The sequence below is a fragment of the Oncorhynchus mykiss genome, chromosome 2 (assembly GCF_057628025.1).
Source record: "Oncorhynchus mykiss isolate SJ-2025 chromosome 2, ASM5762802v1, whole genome shotgun sequence".
NCBI classification, from domain to species: Eukaryota; Metazoa; Chordata; class Actinopteri; order Salmoniformes; family Salmonidae; genus Oncorhynchus; species Oncorhynchus mykiss.
In genome coordinates this window covers 75,598,473-75,617,690 of record NC_143023.1, presented here as the reverse complement: position 1 = coordinate 75,617,690, position 19,218 = coordinate 75,598,473, and the positions used below count along the sequence as shown (strand labels likewise).

Genomic DNA, 19,218 nt, shown 5'->3' with positions numbered 1-19,218 from the left:
CCGTAGGTAAAGCTGTAGAGTGCAATATGAATGTCAATACACACAATATGCTGACTGGAGAGGTGCTTTCACAGTCACAGTCCCGCGATAAGAACTACAATGCTAATATTTGCGTAAACTCTTCACAGTTGTGTTCTGTGGGTGTCACAGAGTAGATTGATTACCCATTTCATTGCTTCACATTCCAATCTGGTTTAACATGATCTAGTCTAAATATGTCATGATTCCACCAATTGTAACCTTCTGCAACACTTTTACTTGTATTTTGAAGGGAATCCGCAAATTACACTATTGTGCCTAATCCTTATTGTGGCTAGTCTCACAACACATAACCCGGTCCGGTCGAGCCTCACAAGCCAGATGAAGCTAGCTGGCTGCTTATAACGTTATATTTAGGCAACGGGGTTAATAAGTAGCTGGCTAGCTATTTATTTTCATGAACAGGAGTTCAATTTCAATAGGCAAACAACAAGTTGCTACCTAGCTAATACTTACTCACATGGATTCCTACATCATTGCAAGAATAATGAGAAGGACTGCAGTTTCTACTGGTCATTGTTTTCAGTCTGGTTCTATTGGTGCTAGCTAGGTACCAAACTAAAGCTAGCTAGCTAATCCAGGAGTTGCGGTCGAACAAATAATGCTTTATTACCAAATCAAATCAATACCAACGCGGTATTGCAAACACATCGTTCGTGGCCGGTGTTTACTTGTTTGCAGACATTTTTGTACAGCTTTGACAGTGTTACTGATAGTAGTGTGGCGCTTGGTTTACACGTACAAATTCAGAACACACAACATTCTATAGTAGAGCTGTGTTATTTGACGTGTATCTTTTTTGGCGTTCCATATTACACCAGCTCTCGAAGGTGTCCTGGTCACGTGGTCACGTGTCAGCCAGGTTTAATTGAACTATTCAAGGCAAATAAAAGGAGCTTTGTTTGGATAAAAATTAGAGTGCACATATAACCACGGCATGCATAATGGGTTATGTAAGCTCGTTGTTTAAATTCGCTAACCATCAGCGCCCCCATTCTGATGTAGGCACGATTTCGCCGGCTGTGGCTACTGATAATAGTGGTGGCGCTTGGTTTACACGTACACGTTCAGAACACACAACATTCTATAATAGAGCTGTGTTATTTGACGCGTATCTTTGTTGGCGTTCCATATTACACCAGCTCTCGTAGGTGTCACGTGGGTCGCGCGCCAGCCAGGCTTAATTGAACTATTCAAGGCAAATACAATGGGCTTTGTTTGGATAAAAATTAGAGCGCTCATATAACCACGGCATGCATAACGGGTTATGTAGCTCGTTGTAGTGATGGGTCGTTCGCGAACGACTCGGCTCTAAGAGCCGGCTCGCATATCAGAAGAGCCGAATCTATTTATAAAAAAATTAAGATATGAATAATCAAAATATTTAAAAGAATAGAATTAACTAATTCAAATAACGAATGGATGCTGTTTGACGAGAGAGCAACTGGGGATGCAGCATGAAGGGATCCCTTTAGCAGATGCCATAATGGAGGTCCGATCCTATTTGGAGGAGCCACTCCAAAGATCTGCAGATCCTCTGAGCTGGTGGAAGAACAAGGCCTCTGTCTACCCACGGCTTACTAAAGTCATGACGGGGAGACTCTGCATTGTGGCCACATCCGTTCCCTCTGAGGGGGTCTTCTCAAAAACGGGAAAAACAATTACTGAGAGAAGAAACCGCATCAGCCCCTCGAAAGTGAGGCAGCTTGCATTTCTGAATGCAAATCCCTCATAAAAGCAAAATATGGTCAGTATTCCTGTGTGCTGCTGGTTATAACATGGCAATAAAAAATAGAGAAAAGAGGGATGTTTAATGTTTTAAGTGGGATGCTGCAGTTTTGCACATTGTTTTTTTATTTTCTTTGATATGGCGCAATATTCTATTATTATGTTGTTCAGATTGTATTCGTTTTGAATTGTTACATTTATATGCACTTCGTTTATTTACATTAAAAAAGTTATACTTTAAATGCACATATTTAATAGCATTATTTTTCATAACAAACCAATGCATTTTTAAATACATTGTGGTTAAGGTAGTGTATGATTTCATTTAATTAGTTGTTTTAACACCAATCAGAGTAAAAACTATCGCAAACTGACTTGAAAAAATACAAAACATATTTTCTTTAAAGAGCCGTTTGGGAGCCAAAAGAGCCGTCTCTTTTAGGTGAGCTGAGCCGAACGAGCCGGCTCACTGAAAAGAGCCGGAATGCTCATCGTTGTTTAAATCAGCGCCATTCGGATGTAGGCACGATTTCACCGGGTTGTCTAAGATATATAAATAACCCCTTTCGTGTGGGTTTGTTACATGTGTACCACCGTTTCTGATGAGTACTTCGGGGACGTTGGGGCGGGGCACTTTGGCACAAAACACGTTTTCACAGGTAAGGAAAGTTCTTATGATAGCTAGCTAGTAACATTCCTAGTGTTGAGGTCAATACTGTATACATGATACTGTATGCCTTTTGCGACATAGGCAGCTAAGCCCGATAACTAACGACAGTAAGATAACTAGCTAAGTTAGCTTTGCCAGTTTTGACCGCTTGATCATACAATTTAAAGTGTTTTTTTTTGTTATTGAATTTATCTCGGCCACATTGACCATTTTATTTATTTACCCGTTATTTTACCAGGTAAGTTGACTGAGAACACCTTCTCATTTCCAGCAACGACCTGGGGAATAGTTATAAATGAATCATTAACATGTCTTTAAACATATGGAACGATCCATTTTCGTTCATTTGGCCAGCTACCAGCATTTTTCAATGATATTATCAGCTACCAAATGTGCAGCTAACCTTTAGTTGTGTTTGCACATAATGACTGTGTCCTTGAGAAAGTCAGGGGTACGATTTCCCCTTGAGAATGACTGACACAAGTCATTGGCCTGTTGATAAGAGCCCCGATGCTCAATCTGAACAGTAACATTCGTCCTTTGCCTAACTGTTTTGGATGCATACAGAGTTTCTTTCATATCAGTGAGGGGAAAAAAAATATAGAGATTTTTTTAAAAATTAGCTATCTAGTATGCTGCGAACACCTGTGTGTAAGCTAACTCTGGAAGTGTAGCAGAAGTATAGTTTTGGAGGGACTAATAGCTATATCAACTCTCCCAAGATGGCATAGCAGTTCAGACGTATTTTTGTCCTCGTCCTGTCGTGTCCCGTATATATATATATATATATATATATTTACAACTTTTTTTTCACATACATTTTTAATTTTCCAAAAACTCATCTTCAGAACACTCTCCTGCAATCCGTTTCACCAATTTATATTTATATAAAAAAGTATTATTTACCTCAGATCGGTTTTCTCCGAGAGGCTAGCCAGAAATTAGCCAGAAGCTAGCCGGGAGCTAGCCAGAAGCTGGTCCAGAAGCTAGTTCAGAAGCTAGTTAGCTTATTTACTGGCTAATCGTTGGTACTCAGCTGACCACGGTTTGTGGTCATCGGCTGTCCTTTGGCTCGAGAATCTATCGCCAGTTTTGTACGGCGCGGTGCAGCGCGGCTCGGAGCGGAACATATCGGACCAATTTTTCTCTCCATGTCCCTGGATTTCGGCCGCTGGCTCTGGACGTCCATGCCTGGATCTCGCAGCTAGCTAGCTGCTATCCGTGTGACTATCGGCTTTCGTCGATTCCGGAGCTAACATCAATTGTTCCGGAGCTAGCCAGCTGAAGAGTTCCATCAATCACTCCTGGGCTGCAGTCACCTATCCGGACCCGTTTTGCTGCCTACGCGGAGCCCCACCGGGCCTTCACGGCTAGACTGCCGACGTTGTCTACCCGAGGGAACTGTCCGGCTGGCTCCTCCGGCGCAACGTTGCCTGGGCGCTCATCTGCGGCCTGCTAGCCGTTGGCTATCTTATCAGCTGCTATCTGAATAGACAATCGGACCATTTTTATTTTATTTTTATTTATTGATTTATTTTTCTTCTTGGGCCTCTATAACTATATATATTGTTTTTATTTTTGTTGTTGTTGTGTGATTTGGATTCATCCCCTCTACCACACGGAAACCCACTAATCTACTGACGGAACGCAAGAGTTGGCTAATAACAGACCTCCATCTTATGCTAGCTTGCTCCTATGCTAGCTTGCTACCGATTTAGCTGTCTAAATCGCCGTGACCCCCAACCAACCTCTCCACTCACTGGACCCTTTTGATCACTCGACTGAGCATGCCTCTCCTTCATGTCAATATGCCTTGTCCATTGCTGTTCTGGTTAGTGTTTATTGGCTTATTTCACTGTAGAGCCTCTAGTCCTGCTCATTATACCTTATCCAACCTATTAGTTCCACCACCCACACATGCAATGACATCTCCTGGTTTCAATGATGTTTCTAGAGACAATAACTCTCTCTTCATCACTCAATACCTAGGTTTACCTCCACTATATTCACATCCTACCTTACCTTTGTCTGTACATTATACCTTGATGCTATTTTATCGCCCCCAGAAACCTCCTTTTACTCTCTGTTCCAGAGGTTCTAAACGACCAATTCTTATTGCTTTTAGCCGCACCCTTATTCTACTACTACTCTGTTCATCTGGTGATGTAGAGGTGAATCCAGGCCCTGCAGTGCCTAGCTCCACTCCTATTCCCCAGGCGCTCTCTTTTGACGACTTCTGTAACCGTAATAGCCTTGGTTTCATGCATGTTAACATTAGAAGCCTCCTCCCTAAGTTTGTTCTATTCACTGCTTTAGCACACTCTGCCAACCCGGATGTTCTAGCTGTGTCTGAATCCTGGCTTAGGAAGACCACCAAAAATTCAGACATTTTAATTCCAAACTACAACATTTTCAGACAAGATAGAACTGCCAAAGGGGGCAGTGTTGCAATCTACTGCAAAGATAGCCTGCAGAGTTCTGTCCTACTATCCAGGTCTGTACCCAAACAATTTGAACTTCTACTTTTAAAAATCCACCTCTCTAAAAACAAGTCTCTCACCGTTGCCGCCTGCTATAGACCACCCTCTGCCCCCAGCTGTGCTCTGGACACCATATGTGAACTGATTGCCCCCCATCTATCTTCAGAGCTTGTGCTGCTAGGCGACCTAAATTGGAACATGCTTAACACCCCAGCCATCCTACAATCTAAACTTGATGCCCTCAACCTCACACAAATTATCAATGAACCTACCAGGTACCTCCCCAAAGCCTTAAACACGGGCACCCTCATAGATATCATCCTAACCAACTTGCCCTCTAAATACACCTCTGCTGTTTTCAACCAAGATCTCAGCGATCACTGCTTCATTGCCTGCATCCGTAATGGGTCAGCGGTCAAACGACCTCCACTCATCACTGTAAAACGCTCCCTGAAACACTTCAGCGAGCAGGCCTTTCTAATCGACCTGGCCGGGGTATCCTGGAAGGATATTGATCTCATCCCGTCAGTAGAGGATGCCTGGATATTTTTTTTAAATGCCTTCCTAACCATCTTAAATAAACATGCCCCATTCAAGAAATTTAGAACCAGGAATAGATATAGCCCTTGGTTCTCCCCAGACCTGACTGCCCTTAACCAACAAAAAAACATCCTATGGCGTTCTGCATTAGCATCGAACAGCCCCCGTGATATGCAGCTGTTCAGGGAAGCTAGAAACCATTATACACAGGCAGTTAGAAAAGCCAAGGCTAGCTTTTTCAAGCAGAAATTTGCTTCCTGCAACACTAACTCAAAAAAGTTCTGGGACACTGTAAAGTCCATGGAGAATAAGAACCCCTCCTCCCAGCTACCCACTGCACTGAAGATAGGAAACACTGTCACCACTGATAAATCCACCATAATTGAGAATTTCAATAAGCATTTTTCTACGGCTGGCCATGCTTTCCACCTGGCTACTCCTACCCCGGTCAACAGCACTGCACCCCCCACAACAACTCGCCCAAGCCTTCCCCATTTCTCCTTCTCCCAAATCTGCTCAGCTGATGTTCTGAATGAGCTGCAAAATCTGGACCCCTACAAATCAGCCGGGCTAGACAATCTGGACCCTTTCTTTCTAAAATTATCTGCCAAAATTGTTGCCACCCCTATTACTAGCCTGTTCAACCTCTCTTTCGTGTCGTCTGAGATTCCCAAAGATTGGAAAGCAGCTGCGGTCATCCCCCTCTTCAAAGGGGGGGGACACTCTTGACCCAAACTGCTACAGACCTATATCTATCCTACCATGCCTTTCTAAGGTCTTCGAAAGCCAAGTCAACAAACAGATTACCGACCATTTCAAATCTCACCATACCTTCTCTGCTATGCAATCTGGTTTCAGAGCTGGTCATGGGTGCACCTCAGCCACGCTCAAGGTCCTAAATGATATCTTAACCGCCATCGATAAGAAACATTACTGTGCAGCCGTATTCATTGATCTGGCCAAGGCTTTCGACTCTGTCAATCACCACATCCTCATCGGCAGACTCGGCAGCCTTGGTTTCTCAAATGATTGCCTCGCCTGGTTCACCAACTACTTCTCTGATAGAGTTCAGTGTGTCAAATCGGAGGGTCTGCTGTCCGGACCTCTGGCAGTCTCTATGGGGGTGCCACAGGGTTCAATTCTTGGACCGACTCTCTTCTCTGTTTACATCAATGAGGTCGCTCTTGCTGCTGGTGAGTCTCTGATCCACCTCTATGCAGACGACACCATTCTGTATACTTCTGGCCCTTCTTTGGATACTGTGTTAACAACCCTCCAGGCAAGCTTCAATTCCATACAACTCTCCTTCCGTGGCCTCCAATTGCTCTTAAATACAAGTAAAACTAAATGCATGCTCTTCAACCGATCGCTACCTGTACCTACCCGCCTGTCCAACATTACTACTCTGGACGGCTCCGACTTAGAATACGTGGACAACTACAAATACTTAGGTGTCTGGTTAGACTGTAAACTCTTCTTCCAGACCCATATCAAACATCTCCAATCCAAAGTTAAATCTAGAATTGGCTTCCTATTTCGCAACAAAGCATCCTTCACTCATGCTGCCAAACATACCCTTGTAAAACTGACCATCCTACCAATCCTCGACTTTGGCGATGTCATTTACAAAATAGCCTCCAATACCCTACTCAACAAATTGGATGCAGTCTATCACAGTGCAATCCGTTTTGTCACCAAAGCCCCATATACTACCCACCATTGCGACCTGTACGCTCTCGTTGGCTGGCCCTCGCTTCATACTCGTCGCCAAACCCACTGGCTCCATGTCATCTACAAGACCCTGCTAGGTAAAGTCCCCCCTTATCTCAGCTCGCTGGTCACCATTGCATCTCCCACCTGTAGCACACGCTCCAGCAGGTATATCTCTCTAGTCACCCCCAAAACCAATTATTTCTTTGGCCGCCTCTCCTTCCAGTTCTCTGCTGCCAATGACTGGAACGAACTACAAAAATCTCTGAAACTGGAAACACTTATCTCCCTCACTAGCTTTAAGCACCAACTGTCAGAGCAGCTCACAGATTACTGCACCTGTACATAGCCCACCTATAATTTAGCCCAAACAACTACCTCTTTCCCTACTGTATTTTATTTATTTATTTATTTTGCTCCTTTGCACCCCCATTATTTTTATTTCTACTTTGCACATTCTCCCATTGCAAATCTACCATTCCAGTGTTTTACTTGCTATATTGTATCTACTTTGCCACCATGGCCTTTTTGCCTTTACCTCCCTTATCTCACCTCATTTGCTCACATCGTATATATTATTGACTGTATGTTTGTTTTACTCCATGTGCAACTCTGTGTCGTTGTATGTGTCGAACCGCTTTGCTTTATCTTGGCCAGGTCGCAATTGTAAATGAGAACTTGTTCTCAACTTGCCTACCTGGTTAAATAAAGGTGAAATAAAATAAAATAAATAAAAACATATGGATCTGTGCAAAACGGCTACAGTACAGTGAGTGTGTATATACAGTGGGGCAAAAAAGTATTTAGTCAGCCACCAATTGTGCAAGTTCTCCCACTTAAAAAGATGAGAGAGGCCTGTAATTTTCACCATAGGTACACTTCACATTGTAGGATTTTTAATGAATTTATTTGCAAATTATGGTGGAAAATAAGTATTTGGTCAATAACAAAAGTTTATCTCAATACTTTGTTATATACCCTTTGTTGGCAATGACAGAGGTCAAACGTTTTCTGTAAGTCTTCACAAGGTTTTCACACACTGTTGCTGGTATTTTGGCCCATTCCTCCATGCATATCTCCTCTAGAGCAGTGATGTTTTGGGGCTGTTGCTGGGCAACACAGACTTTCAACTCCCTCCAAAGATTTTCTATGGGGTTGAGATCTGGAGACTGTCGTCCTGGTCCCTTTGCAGAAAAACAGCCCCAATGCATGATGTTTCCACCCCCATGCTTCACAGTATGTATGGTGTTCTTTGGATGCAACTCAGCATTCTTTGTCCTCCAAATACAGGTAAATAAATACAAGTAACAAATACAGGTAACGATGGGAGGACAGAGGAGCCTCTTAAAGAAGGTCTGCGAGAGCCAGAAATCTTGCTTGTTTGTAGGTGACCAAATACTTATTTTCCACCATAATTTGCAAATAAATTCATTAAAAATCCTACAATGTGATTTTCTGGATTTTTTTCTCTCATTTTGTCTGTCATAGTTGAAGTGTACCTATGATGAAAATGACAGGCCTCTCTCATATTTTTAAGTGGGAGAACTTGCACAATTGGTGGCTGACTAAATACTTTTTTGCCCCACTGTATATTGTAGCGACCCGCACAGACAGCTGTGTGTTATGTGTTAGGCTAGTAGGTGGTTGTGTTGTACTTACCAGTACCCAGTGTTCGCGGGGTCCGACATGTCAATCAATCTGCTATCTGCCAATCACGGGAATGCCTGGAATGTTCTGATGCCGGGCTTCCTGGCGGTTGGCGTAGTGGCGTGGAGGGGGGTTGGGCAGGGGGATGGAGCATTGGAAGTTAAGACCAGGTTTAACCTTTGTTTTCTCTCTTATGTCTGGCCTTCACAAGAGAAGGTCACGGTTGGCTTGTGGGGTATCTTTCGTTTATTTGGTGTGGGCTACGGCCAAACAGTAGCCTGTGTAAAGTTGGGTTAATAAACCGTCAATTCGTAAACTCAACCCTCTGTCTGGACAATTGTTCCTTTATGATCTAGTCAGGTCATTACAATATATATATTTTTTATCAGAAGGATTCTTTCTCGCTGAAAGATAAGGGCCATATGTTTGGAAAGCCATATTACAAGCAATGATTATTGACGTTTCTAAACATTAAAACACAGCGTCGGGATTGTAGTTCACATGAGTCAGTGGTGGGCGGAGCTAATGGCTGAAAACTGTAGGAAGAAGGCAGAATGTTGTAGGCTACGACTAGCCCAATAATGGACTAAAGGAGCCTAACGTTGCTCCTTATAGTCCAAGGACATTACATGTTCCGTTTAAAGGCGAATTGGCTCTAGAAGACAAAACAGTTAAATGCACCATTTAAACGTGAATCGATTCTCAATTGCAGTACGGTTCTAGAAACACATCCCTCTTTCATATCACATCAAAATAATTTTCCAAATGCAGTGGTGTAAAAATAAAGTACTACTAAGTAGTTTTTGGGGTATCTTTACTTTACTATTAATATTTTTGGCAACTTTTACTAACCTACATTCCTAAATAAAATCAAGTACTTTTTACTCCATACATTTTCCCTGATACCCAAATGTACTCATTACATTTTGACAGAAAAATGGTCCAATTCACACACTTGTCGAGAACATCCCTACTGCCTCTGCTCAGGCGGACTCACTAAACACAAATGCTTTATCTGTCATTAAAACAAATTCCATTTTACCGTCTAGTTTTCTTAATATAAGGAACTTGAAATGATTTATACTTTTACTTTTGATACTTATGTAGATTTTAGCAATTCCATTCACTTTTTGATACTTAAATTATTTGGTTTTAAATATACTTAAGAGTTTTACTCAAGTAGTATTTTACTGGGTGGCTTGTACTTGAGTCATTTTCTTTTAAGGCATCTTTTACACCACTGCCCAAATGTAAGTACACTGTTTTAACGCCATTGCAGCCAACAGTATTTTTCAGTGACAACACGTTTGGGGCCTTCCGTTTACACATGTGTTTGGAGATGCATATAGCTAATTAGCATAGGTAGCTAGTCCACTCGGTCTTCCGTCTGTTTTCTGTAAAGAACCTCTGTAATATGGAAGTGTGGGAAACCTAACCCTATAAAGGTGTGTATCAATTGAATATATATTATTTCTCGCTGATGTGAAAGATAAGGTCCTTATGCTTCCAAACCCTATCTGTAATGTTGCATGTTTAAACAGCAAATCTGACTGCAAAATATTTTTCCCCTTCCAGATCAAAGCCTTCACCACAGTTGCCTTACAGCACCACCTCCAGGCTCCCTAACCCTGCACTCTGAATCCCTGCTGTCACCATGCAAGCCCATAGGGTCACCGTTCACCGCATCAGCAAGACCATCACCTTGTACCTGAATGACGCAGCCTCACCTAAACCCTCCCCTGGCCCTCTGTCTGCCCTGAACGATGCAGCCAGTACCTCTCCATCCCTAGCCCTTACCTCTGCCCCAACCAAGCCCCTGCTGCTGATGCTGCCCTGGTTGGGGTCGCGACCTCAGGCTGTGGCCAAGTACTGTGAGATCTACTTCCGTACAGGCTTTGACGTGCTCATAGTGGAGAGTGCGGTGAGGAAGGGACAACGTTCATGGGTGGAAAATCTGTAACAATTTAAACATTCTGTTTAGAATGCTCCTCTCTATGGTCTCCTTTCTCTCTAAAATACCTCTTATATCCCCTCTCCTCTACCCTAGGTGAGTCAGTTTCTGTGGCCTCGCTGGGGCCTGGACTACGGGGCGAGGGTACTAGATCTCCTGCAGAGTGACTGCTTTGTGTCACGCCCCTTGCTCGTGCACGCCTTCTCCATAGGAGGGTACACCTTCACCCAGCTGTTGGTGCATGTGTCCCGCGACACACAGAAGTACTACGGCTTCACTCAGAGGATCAGAGGCCACATCTATGACAGCCTTGTGCTGGGCTCACTGGAGAGGATGGCTACAGGTGAGTCTGGGGGACAGGGGTTACCGTGAGCAGATACCGACCAGGTGTAACACATATGACAGCCTAGCATTGTCTAGTATAGCCTGGTTAGAGGTTATAAAGCTAACCAGTGAGCTGATGTTGTCCTTTATCCTCAGGACATTTATACTGAACAAAAATATAAATGCAACAATTTCAATGATTTTACTGAGTTAGTTCATAAAATACAATCAATTGAAATTAATTCATTAGGCCCAAGTCTATGGATTTCACATGACTGGGATGGTATAGGCCCACCCTCTTGGGAGCCAGGCCCAGCCAATCCAAATGAGTTTTTTCCCACAAAAGGGCTTTATTACAGGCAGAAGTACTCCTCAGTTTCATCACCTGTCCGGGTGGCTGGTCTCAGACTGTCCCGCAGGTATGGAAACCGACTGTGGAGGTCCTGGGCTGGAGTGGTTATGCGTGGTCTGCGGTTATGAGGCCAGTTGGATGTACTGCCAAATTCCCTAAAATTATGTTGGAGATAGCTTATGGTAGAGAAATGAACATGAAATTATCTGGCAACAGCCCTGGTGGACATTCCTGGAGTCAACATGCCAATTGCACACTCCCTCAACTTGAGACATCTATGGCATTGTTGTGACAACTGCAAATTTTAGTGGACTTTTGGCCCCAGCACAAGGTGCACCTGTGAAATGATCATTCTATTTAATCAGCTTCTTGATATGCCACACCTGTCAGGTGGATGGATTATCTTGGCAAATGAGAAATGTTCACTAAAAGGGATGTAAACAAATTTCTGCACATCATTTGAGAGAAGCTATTTGTGCGTGTGGAAAATTCTGGGATCTTTTATTTCAGCTCCGGAACCGTAGGACCAACACTTTACGTGTTGCGTTTTTATATTTTTTGTTCACTACATTTTGTCATTGATTATCTCCTCAGGTCTAGGTAAGATCCTGCTCCCCCGGCTGGAGAGCCAGGTGAAATGGGCCAGTATGCTCTACTTCAGAGCCTTCAAACACCACACAGTCGACTACTTCAACAACGGCATTGATGTCTTCTGGAATAACCCTGTCACCGCACCCGCCCTCGTCTTCTTCTGCCAGAACGACGCACTGTGCGACCCGGAGGGCATGGAGGAGATCATCGCCTATTGGAGAAAACGAGGGATGGAGGTGACAGACAGGAAATGGGAGGAGTCAACACATGCAGGCCACCTGAGACAACACCCCCAGGAGTACCTGTCTACCTTGGAGACCTTCCTAAAGACTCTCGGTATGGTCCCTCTCAAGGCCAAGATGTGACGCTAGGCAGGACCCACACAGCTGTGGTCCGGTCCAGAAACAATCCCTATCCCTATCCACTACCCCTTAGTCCCTCGGCATGGCCCCCAGCAAGGCCAAGTGACAACAGGGCACAGCTGTGGTCCAGTCCAGAAATAGCCTCTAGCCCCTACCCCCTAAGCACTCAGGACCCCCTCAAGACCAGGATGTGACTGCAGGACGTGACAGTTTGCACTTCACTTACCTACAAGTTCCACGTTTGAGTACCCTAGGTATAGTGGGGACTTATTGTATACAGTTTTACATTCTTGGAAAAACATTAAATTAACTCTTGTTTAGTAGACTTTTCGCAAAAGGAGTCATTGTTTAGATGTTTCGGAATTGTACCAGAAATGTCATGTGATATAGGCTCTGCATTACGTAGGTTACGTAGTGCTCTGAATACCTCAACAGCACCAATCTCTAATAGTATCCACTTAATTTTCAAACGCTTTTAAACACTGAAGCCAAACTTCCTCCGCATTATCATAATTTGTATGCTCGCCACTAGAGATCCCTGCATTAGCATGTTTCTGTTAGCTGATAAATCCTGAGAAAATACCCCATGTTGCTGGCTTGCTAATGTGCCTGGACCTTGAAGGCTAAACATTTGAGGGGGAAAAACAATGTATCCAAATGATTGTCCAATCAGGCAGGCTAGATGCAATCAATTTGAAATGAATATGCATTCAAAACACCAGGCTTTTGAGCAGTTATTCAAATGACAGGCTTTTCACTGCAGTCTACAGCCTAGACTAGAGTTTTGTACTCACTTGAAAACAATAACATTCTTCATTACGTTGTTGTAGGCTACATTTCTTGTCCCTAAAAGGCTGAAACTATAGGGTAGCTTTTCAAGCTGGTACCAGGGGACTGGGAGGGAGCGCACTCAGCGCAGCCTCGGGAGCACAGTGTAGGCTACCTATGATTTTGTTATCTGATAAAAAATAAATATTTTGTGTAAATTTACGGGATATATTCACTGCAGTATTGAGCTTAGGAATTATGGGCTAATATGCATATGCTTCTAATTTAGACTATAGTCTACATCCCAAGCCTGTCTGTCTTTGTTCTGTTGCACAATTACGCACCAGGTCTCTCCGCTGCCATACCTGTTCCGCTTAAATCTTCTGGAGTCCCAGGAAAACACCAGGCCTCTCCGCTGCCATACCTGTTCCTCTTAAATCTTCTGGAGTCCCAGGAAAACACCAGGCCTCTCCGCTGCCATACCTGTTCCTCTTAAATCTTCTGGAGTCCCAGGAAAACACCAGGCCTCTCCGCTGCCATACCTGTTCCTCTTAAATCTTCTGGAGTCCCAGGAAAACACCAGGCCTCTCCGCTGCCATACCTGTTCCTCTTAAATCTTCTGGAGTCCCAGGAAAAGCAAGACTACAAAAGCTTGTTGGACACTTACAGTTGAAGTCATAAGTTTACATACACCTCAGCCAAATACATTTAAACTCAGTTTTTCACAATTCCTGACATTTAATCCTAGTAAAAATTCCATCTCTTGGGTCAGTTAGGATCACCAGTTTATATTAAGAATGTGAAATGTCAGAATAATAGTAGTGATTTATTTCAGCTTTTATTTCTTTCATCACATTCCCTGTGGGTCAGATGTTTACACACACACACACACACACACACACACACACACACACACACACACACACACACACACACACACACACACACACAATTAGTATTTGGTAGCATTGCCTTTTAAATTGGTTAACTTGGGTCAAATGTTTCGGGTAGCCTTCCACAAGCTTTCCACAATAAGTTGGGTGAATTTTGGCCCACTCCTCCTGACAGAGCTGGTGTAACTAAGTCAGGTTTCTAGGCCTCCTTGCTCGCACAGGATTTTTCAGTTCTGCCCACAAATTTTCTATAGGATTGAGGCCAGGGCTTTGTGATGGCCACTCCAATACCTTGACTTTGTTGTCCTTAAGCCATTTTGCCACAACTTTGGAAGTATGCTTGGGGTCATTGTCCATTTGGAAGACCCATTTGCAACCAAGCTTTAACTTCCTGACTGATGTCTTGAGATGTTGCATCAATATATCCATATACTTTTCCTTGCTCATGATGCCTTCTATTTTGTGAAGTGCACCAGTCCCTCCTGCAGCAAAACACCCCCAAAACATGATGCTTGCACCCCCGTGCTCCACGGTTGGGATGGTGTTCTTTGCTTGCAAGTCTCCTGCTTTTTCCTCCAAACATAACGACGGTCATTATGGTCAATCAGTTCTATTTTTGTTTCATCAGACCAGAGGACATTTCTCCAAAAAGTACGATCTTTGTCCCCATGTGAAGTTGCAAACCGTAGTCTGGCTTTTTTGGCAGTTTTGGAGCAGTGGCTTCTTCCTTGCTGAGCGGCCTTTCAGGTTATGTCGATATAGGACTCGTTTTACTCTGGATATAGTTACTTTTGTACCGGTTTCCTCCAGCATCTTCACAAAGTCCTTTGCTGTTGTTCTTGGATTGAATTGCACTTTTCGCACCAAAGCACGTTCATCTCTAGGAGACAGAAATCAAATCAAATCAAATGGCTTCTCCTTCCTGAGCAGTATGACGGCTGTGTGATCCCATGGTGTATATACTTGTGTACTATTGATCCCATGATGTCAAGCAAAGAGGCAGTTTGAAGGTAGGCCTTGAAATACATCCACAGGTACACCTCCAATTGACTCAAATTAGCAGAAGCTTCTAAAGCCATGACATAATTTTTGGGAATTTTCTAATGTGTTTAAAGACACTGTCAACTTAGTATGTAAACTTCTGACCTACAGTGAAATAATCTGTATGTAAACAATTGTTGGAAAAAATACTTGTCATGCACAAAGTAGATGTCCTAACCGACTTGCCAAAACTATAGTTTAACAAGAAATTTGTGTAGTGGTTGGAAAAACTAGTTTTAAATACTCCAACCTAAGTGGATGTAAACTTCTGACTTCAACTGTAGTTGTTGGGGAATTGTTAGATAATTGTTAGATACTACTGCACTGTCTGTACTAGAAGCACAAGCATTTCGCTACACTCTCATTAACATCTGCTAACCATTTGTATGTGACCAATAAAATGTGGTTTGATTTTACTAACCGTCACGCCGATCTGCATCACAAATAAAAGTTTTGGTTGCGGCTTCTCTCCCACAAATCTGTTACTATGTTACTATGCTCGTGTGAGCAGTTCCCGGGAAAACGCATCGCTTGTTACTATGTTACTATGCTCGTGTGAGCAGTTCCCGGGAAAAAGCATTGCTTGCCGGATCTTTCTCAAAGCTAAAAAATAAATGTTCATCCTTTTTGATTAACAACAAATCAATACAGAAAGTACATGAGGTAACACAAGTACATATAGACTACATACAATGGACAATCGAGCTAGGGGGTACAATATCACATTACAATTACACAAGGACCTTAAGAGACATACATACACTTACAATTCCAATAGCTTTTTTTGTTAGTAGAGTATTTAACTGTCTTAAAATACAGTTACATTTCTTTTGTAGGGTAAGAAAATGTTTTTTGTTTGTAAATTTACATTTGTGTATATGAAATTTGGCCAAAAGAATAATGAAATGAATTACATAATGTTTCAGCTTATCTCTATTGTATGTAAAGAATCCAAGCAGTACATCTCTCCACAATAGTGTACAATCTTCATAAATGTGTTCAATTATAAACCTACTGATGTCTTGCCACAGTTCTCTTACATGAACACAATGCCAAAAAAGAAGCAGCACTGTTTCTGGGTGGTCATTACAAAAGGAGCAATTTGAGTTGATGTTTTCCTTAAACTTCTTCATATAGTGGTTGGCAGGATAATATTTATGAATAATTTTAAAGGAAATTTCCTTAAACAATGTCAGCCCTAACAATTCTCGTCCGGAGTCTGCCAGTAGATGCATCTAACTACCGCTTGGAGGAGATATTCTCTGAGATTGGACCTGTGAAGCACTGTTTTGTGAAACGGCTACTAGTTACATGACATTTGTCATCTTTGTAAAATTGTGCTGATCTCAATGTAATTCAGACAATGTCCTGCTTTGTAATAGTATTAAAGAATATGTGTGAAAAGACAACTCTGATACATGGTCCCTACAGGTGAAGACACATTTCGGGGGTTTGGGTACGTCACCTACTCCATGTAGGAGGATGCACAGCCCGTGGTTAGAGAGGTGAAAGACTGATGGACAGAAGATCAACGTGTCGGTGGCCAAGAAGAAACTAAACGACAAGAAAAAGGGAACAACGGGTATAAAAACCTTATGTGGATGCTTAGCTGTTACTTAGCTAGATGCCTACCTTCCATTTCTTATGGTGAAGTTAGAGGATCAAACATGTGTGGTCTTGTCTTCTACACAGCTACAGCACCAAAAGAACCAGTTTCACAAAAATACCATAAATCTCAAGGAGCTTTAAAGAAAAACTGAAGGAAAGCCAGACTAATCATCAGGAATCTCAGTTTCAAGGTTTGACACAGACACACTAGTGATGATCAGCCAGCTTTTCACCTGTCCTCAATTGCTAACAACCCATCCACAACTGCCTGACACTGTGAGAAAGTTCAAATCTGAGGCCTGCACCCAGGGTTGGATTTAGGCATAGGCAACATGGGCAGCCGCCCAGGGAAGCATGGGGTGCATGCACAAAAAAATATTCTGGTGACATTTGCGCAATCAATTTTCTATCGCTCATTTGCACATCACTTCAATGATATCATGTCACCGTGTGGGACTGTAGGTCAATTGACTGTCGGAGTGGGTGCCTGGGAAGGTCTCCCACTCAGAAATACAAGATGGGGCAGGGGTAGGTTGACCTCACGGTCTCCCCACTGGAAGCCCGAGGTAGGGGGAGCAGGGGAATCTATCAAATAGTGCACCTCTAACTTTGTACGGTACTAATGCATTTAGTAATGCAATTTAGTTAGTGTGTTTCTTGTTTTTGAAGTGCAATAATATAATCAGGTTCTCTTCTTTATAAGTGTGTTCTTCTATTTGTGTGATATAGAATTTGTGCAATTTAGTTGTATTTATTTTTTGTTAGCAATAGGGTAATAGTGAAAAAATTTGATTCTAGTATAGAATCAAAGTTTAAATGTTATGATTAAAATAAAAAGTTTTCCCGTCTTGAATAAAATTACAATTAGTGCAGAATTGTTTTTTTTTTTTTGAGGGGGGGGGGGGGGGGTTGCCCAGGGAGCCATACAAGTTAGAACCGCCACTGCCTGCACTTAACTATAACCCCCAAATATAGAAAATTGTCTGCACAGTCAGAGATGGCCGAATTCGTTTTTGACGGGCCTTTTTTTAGATAGGCTTGTGTTTTTGCTTATCGTTTCCAACATTTTAGACTTAGTCAACTTGTCTATAATTAGATACATGCAGCTTCTCTTCTATCATTACTTGTTGCCCTAGAAGACTAAATAAACCCTTGCTCATCAGAATGTCATAAATTGATATAATTGATAGTTTTTCTCTTTCCTCTTTCATCTCTGCTTCTCTCCCGCAGCAAAGATGTTTAGGAACCAGGGAGAAAATGCAACGTTTTTCTATGCTACATTTCCAAATGGCATCAGTGACTGGTTTTAAGGAAATTAGTAGCTGTTAAAATGACCCAACATGTTTTTTAATAAAATTTCATATTTTATGATGCTGATGAAGATGACGCCTTTCACAAATTTGCTCATTTATTCTCTCTAGATGCTGAAAGAAAGATCATATTTCCTCACTCCTGATCCAGAGTAACAATATTACATTTGGTGTATAATTTTACTGCAATAAATGCTTAATTCTGAGGGAGTTAATATTATTTTAGACATTGTGAGAGGTTGAATTTGTATAGCGCTTCGCAATCATTGCACAATCTTCTTTTTACCACTTAATTTAATCTTTCCCAATCATTAGTATACTGTTCTGGCCCTCCCTTCTATTTATTTTCAACTCTCCATTTCACAGCTTTTCTCTTATTGAATGAAACGCTGACCTTGTTGCCTCAGTGGCTCATCATTAACTTTTTCTACCCAAGTTCCCCAAAGCGTTTCGCAATTGGTGTGTATTTGATGCACGCTACAGTTAGGCCATGAAGTTTAGGCTTAATCTACGTACCAACAGCAGATAAAAAATAATGAAAGAAAAACCTAAATGTAGCTCATAGATATGATTGCACAATAATTATACTAAGTGTACAAACCATTAGGAACACCTGCTATTTCCATGACACAGATTTGACCAGGTGAAAGCTGTGGTCCCTTATTGATGTCACTTGTTAAATCCATTTCAATCACTGTAGATGAAAGGGAGGAGAAAGGTTCAAGAAGGATGTTTAAGCCTTGAGACAATTGAGACATGAATGTGTGCCATTCAGAGGGTGAATGGGCAAGACAAAATATTGAAGTGCCTTTGAACGGGGTATGGTAGTAGGTGCCAACCGCACTGGTTTGAGTGTGTCAAGAACTGCAACGCTGCTGGGTTTTTCACACTCAACAGTTTCCCGTGTGTATCAAGAATGGTCCACCACCCAAAGGACATCCAGCCAACTTAACACAACTGTGGGAAGCATTGGAGTCAACATGGGCCAGCATCACTGTGGAATGCTTTCGAAACCTTGTAGAGTCCATGTCCCAATTAATTGAGGCTGTTCTGAGGGCAAAAGGGGGTGAAACTCAATATTAGGAAGTTGTTCCTATTGTCTTGTTCACTGTGTACATTTCTGGATTTTTAATGCATTGTTTTCTCTTTATTCAACCTCCCCGCCACCCACCCGCCTTTCATCCACACAATATTTAATTGCCCT

The 19,218-nt window shown here is 42.4% G+C and overlaps 1 protein-coding gene across 1 annotated transcript; it reads left to right on the top strand.

Moving 5' to 3' along the window:
* Nucleotides 1-2,178: 2,178 nt before the first annotated feature.
* Nucleotides 2,179-16,162, top strand: LOC110496186 (transmembrane protein 53). Its single transcript, XM_021571935.3, has 4 exons — nucleotides 2,179-2,426; nucleotides 10,390-10,735; nucleotides 10,862-11,108; nucleotides 12,036-16,162. The coding sequence occupies exons 2-4, from the start codon at nucleotides 10,469-10,471 to the stop codon at nucleotides 12,395-12,397; spliced, it is 876 nt and encodes a 291-aa protein (XP_021427610.1). The 5' UTR covers nucleotides 2,179-2,426; nucleotides 10,390-10,468; the 3' UTR covers nucleotides 12,398-16,162.
* Nucleotides 16,163-19,218: the final 3,056 nt, after the last annotated feature.